General features: G+C 35.3%; 1 protein-coding gene across 1 annotated transcript; it reads left to right on the forward strand.

Annotated features, from left to right (window-relative positions):
• The first annotated feature begins 296 nt into the window (after positions 1–296).
• LOC110676315 lies at positions 297–1,793 on the forward strand. The gene is made up of 3 exons (XM_021843719.1): positions 297–619; positions 1,281–1,541; positions 1,600–1,793. The coding sequence occupies exons 1-3, from the start codon at positions 347–349 to the stop codon at positions 1,687–1,689; spliced, it is 624 nt and encodes a 207-aa protein (XP_021699411.1). The 5' UTR covers positions 297–346; the 3' UTR covers positions 1,690–1,793.
• The last annotated feature ends 2,991 nt before the right edge of the window (positions 1,794–4,784 follow it).

Raw genomic sequence — 4,784 nt, forward strand, 5'->3', positions numbered from 1 at the left:
TTTTTGTTTTGAGTATGGTTCCATAAGTCGCTATGGAGTGGTAAAGGAACATCCACTGATGGAAGTTTGGGTATATATATATATATATTTTCGATGAATCATCTTTTTCAGATTGTTTACAGAATATGTTTCAAGTATACCATCATGGTCAACTTTTTTCTATGAAAATATTTCAATTACGCATAGCAATTTTTAGTCAAATTGTAATCCTATTAACTTTCCAAATTACCTGTCTACAATTTAATGCGAAACACATTGTTCGATAATTCTCCAACCCGAGTGAAATAATAAAACGATTACGCATCACGGTTCACCTTCCAGTTAGTTTTCACCATTGAATTGAATCATGTTTGAACGACCTGTGTTCGGTGGGATTGTGTGCTTTGTGGCTTTGAATGTCGCTTTGACGATAGCAACCGATGTAACCACTGCAGCACCAAGCGTTACGGTTGTGAGTCCTTCAGCCGCTTCTCCTCCGAAGAATGGATTATGCTCCAAACCACCCAGTGGTGTTAGCTTGATTAATTGTTGCAATTTACCGACACCCTTTCCCGAGGATCTTCTCAGCACGTGTCAGAAAGCACAAACCACTTGGCTGAAGGATAAAACGAGTGCTACCGTAAGTGATGTTAAAGCTTTGAGCTGTTTAGTGAATGAAAATCGAATTTAGTAGAGTAAGGTGGGGCAAAAGTTCGACCTTAGCGGAATAATTAATATTTCCAACAAAAAAGGTTGGTAAGAAATAAATTCCACACAGTGAACCTTCAACATATTGGCTACAATTTTTCACAACAAATTTGTGGCAAAATATTTACCCACTTTTAGGTACAACAAATTTAAAATTGATTGTCGAAAACGAATTTTTGTCCCACCGGTGGTTCGAATCTAGTGTGGAGCAAAAGTTCGCCGGATGGAATACAAAATATAGATGTTTTTATCACAGAATACTTTAAACCAGCCATAAATTGAGGTTTGCAGAAAAAAATACATCAAATTTTCATCCTAAAGTTGTCTCAAATATGGTAACATAACCAAAAATCACAATTATCCACAAAACTAAGAACTAACATGAAATTTTGAAGATTTTTTTTTTCTCACGTTCAGACATATTTTACTAAATTAAGTTTGAGCTTTTGCCCCACTTTACTATACTATAATATTCACACTCTAGTGGAATTAAATGATATAGTTCTAAATTAGGATTTCATTCATTAACTGTAAGTAATTTCGTCATAAGTTTCGAACTTTTTTTTATGTTTTTCGAATTTCACCTCATCCAGTGTGGATCGCGATGTCTTCTGGGCCGGGTGATGAACATTTCCGAGGCAATTCAGCGATTTATGCTCAATGCATCGGACACGTGGCTTGATCAAATGCAGCAACTGCCAACGTACTTCAATGTGCTAACGAAATGCGTGCCAACCGAAGCGTGGGATAAATTCACGACAAAGTTACTCGGAGAGGGGGCTGCCTTTACTGAAGCCATCTGTGAGCTGGATCTGCTAGGGGCGGCCGAATGTTTTAGTAAGGAAATATTTCTGGTGAGTGCTGGAGGATGATTGGATGGATGAATCTTCTAATTGTATCGTTGGTTTTCAGAACTGTCCTGGTTTCGTGAAAAATACGCAATGCCAGAGCGTGAAGGACTTCTTGACTACGCCCTGTCGTTATAGCGATTTACACGTTTAGAGTAAGATGATTACACCAGGGGATATGAATCAAATACCAAATGTGTAGTGTAGAATACCACCAGTAAGAATAAATTGGATCATTTGATTCGCTTTATAGTGAAATATTCAATTACTTTCCCAGGCACAGATATGAGTCATTGAATGCAATGCAGTTTTATTGAATTATTACTAGTATTAATATTATTTCGAACGTTGCATTTATTCTCTTTATTCAAACGATTATATCACGAGCGATATTTGGCATTAAAGTTATCAATCACGCAAATATAAGAGCCAATCGATTTCCACAAGTCTGTTTCTGAAAAATGAATTTGCTGTACGGAGCTGTGGAAAGGCAAATTGACAGTTATAAATGTACATATACAGGTTGGACTCGATTATCCGGATACTCGATTATCGGAAATTTTAGACTCGATTATCCGGAGTATGTATTTTGATATTGATGAAATATGGGGTAATTTTTTAATTGTCACAAAAAAATTACATTTACAAACATAAACCTTAATTTAAATGGCTCATTTGGCGACAATTAGCACCATCACAGAGCCGTACTTCATATAATATAATTTATTGGTATAGAAAAGGGAAATTTATAGCTGCTCTGATTGTTTGATCAAAATAAGAATCATATGGCTGAGGGTCAAATCTTCTGTTCGATGGTTTGAAGAAACTTGTTCACATATTTTAAATACGGTATGTTCCGGGATCCTAGCCGGTCTCGAATCGGCAATTCAATAGGCATACTTTTCCTCGATAAACTGTTAATTATCATGTTTAACATAGCAGTGTGACGTTCGCAGGACCGACTATATGGTCTATGTCTTCGTAGTCTTTTTCGCACGGGCATTTGCTTTCCTGTAAAATATTAATACGATAAATATGGGATTTGCATCCGTAATGGTTGGGAATTATGCGAGACATATTGCGTATGAAATTTCTAGTCACGGGAAGATCGTCGAACCATGGCTTGAATGAAACTGATAGGAAAATAGATATTGGTCTTCACTCCAAGATCTTGGCCAGTCTAAACGTATGTGTTCTTTGATTTGTGTGAAATACTCCGATGCTTGGATTTCTCTCTATTATAACGGTCCATTTAGAGCGCCTTCTTTTGCAAGTACATCAGCTTCTTTATTTCCATAATTGAAACTTGCTGGGACCCACAAGAATACGATTGTATACCCTATCCGAGATAGTTTGTAGATAGGTTCTTTGATTTTCAAAAGATAAAAATTGGGGTGGGTAAAGTCTGTTACATTACCGCGGGGTTGACGTAGAACTACTATGGACACAACTTCGATCAATTCTCGGTCAGACTCTTACAACAGTGCGGTAGCTTTTTGCAGGTGATAGGATGTTTAATGATAGGTGCTGTGATTGTGAGTAGTCAATTATGTTTGGTTTTAAGGGAGATCTGTCATTTTGTTTGGAAGCTTTTTCAGAGTTTCGGATTTCAAAGTAGAATACTTTCAAAAGGATTTGATTTTTTTATGACGATTGAATGACAGTGAAGTTTTAGTATGAGTGTATTGAAAGATTATTAATACAGTGCCTTCCCGATTTTGGCAACACCCGTTTTTGTCTACCCCCGATTTTAGCAACACCCGTTTTTGGCAACATTTTCTTCCCGATTTTGGCAACACATTGAAAAATATTTTCAATTGCTTATCAAGTACTGAAACCCAGTGTTTTGAGTTAAAAAAAATGAAAATTAGTTAAAATGAAAATAGTGGTGACTGTTGTGAGCTTGGAAACGTAATGTGGAGCATACTTATGAGTAGAACTCGCAAGACAGTTATTGTTTAACGTAAAGGCTTATAAAGCAGGCAAGCTGTATAAATTATTGCTACTGTCATGTATTGTTATGTTATTGTTATGTATTCTACCGTTTTTGCAATTATTCCGGATCCCTTGCATCAGTTTTCAAACCATTTTGTGACATTACAAACACTACTCCGTTTTTATTTATACAGATGTGTCAACATCGACTTTACAAGCAAGAGTAGACTATTCTTGTTGTTTATGGTCGGACATTTCTGAATTCTATGCAAAATTTGTGATTCATGAAAATGTCATCGTATGAGACGACATTCATTCCACAGTTTTTTGTGTTTTTCGATATTCATTCTACCGTTCGTGCTGTGTGCAAGAGGTGACGCATGAGTGTAAAGAAATCATTTGACAATTGACCATGGAAGCAAAACAGACGTCGCGAAAAATATCGAATGTTAACGGCACTTTTCACCATAGATATTTGTAAACATTTTTTCAAATAAAAAAAATCATTAATTTTTTTTAACTGTTATCAAAAATAAACGTTAAATTTCACACATTATTCTGCGACTCGATTATCCGGAAGTTTAGACTCGATTATCCGGAATTTGGTTTTTGATATTCATGTTTTTCAGTTTTTATGCATAAATTTGAGATAATTTGGTATTGCAATATACAATATGAATGGTTTTGCAGTTTTGGACGTAGGTAAGAAAAAAGGGGCTTAAAAAGGTTAGTTTTTGTGTATGCCGGTCAAAACAATTTTTTTCTTCTCAAGCCCCCCAACGTTCCTAGAAATGATTTCTGGCTACGCTAGTGCATCATTTAAACAAAACAACGATAAAAGATATTATTTAAGTTCTTTTATCGTTGATTTTCATTTTACTTTTAGTGATTAGATTATCCGGAGAATTCGATTATCCGGAGTGAAAAAAAAAACGATACTCCGGATAATCGAGTCCGACCTGTATTACAATTTTTTCCACTGATTTCGCAAAATCTAAGCTACAATCCCGCAAAAATAAAATCGAAAATTGTATCGAACGTATTTTTATCAGAAGCATAAATTGGTGAAATTCTTGAAAAAAATCATGTGTGCCATGCACATGCAGTTTCTTCAAGAAATCGTTATAAAATCTCACGGTATTCTTGTGAGAAAAGAAACTCAAGAAATTTAAAATTTCAGCTGCATAACTTTAAACAATTTTCACCAACATTTGATTCGAAAATTACTCCTCATGTTGCTTCAACAATTCCAGCACAAAATACTTCTTTAATATTTTTTTTTCAAGAAATTCCTTCCATTTCTCTGATCATGCA

The sequence above is a fragment of the Aedes aegypti genome, chromosome 2 (assembly GCF_002204515.2).
Source record: "Aedes aegypti strain LVP_AGWG chromosome 2, AaegL5.0 Primary Assembly, whole genome shotgun sequence".
NCBI lineage: Eukaryota > Metazoa > Arthropoda > Insecta > Diptera > Culicidae > Aedes > Aedes aegypti.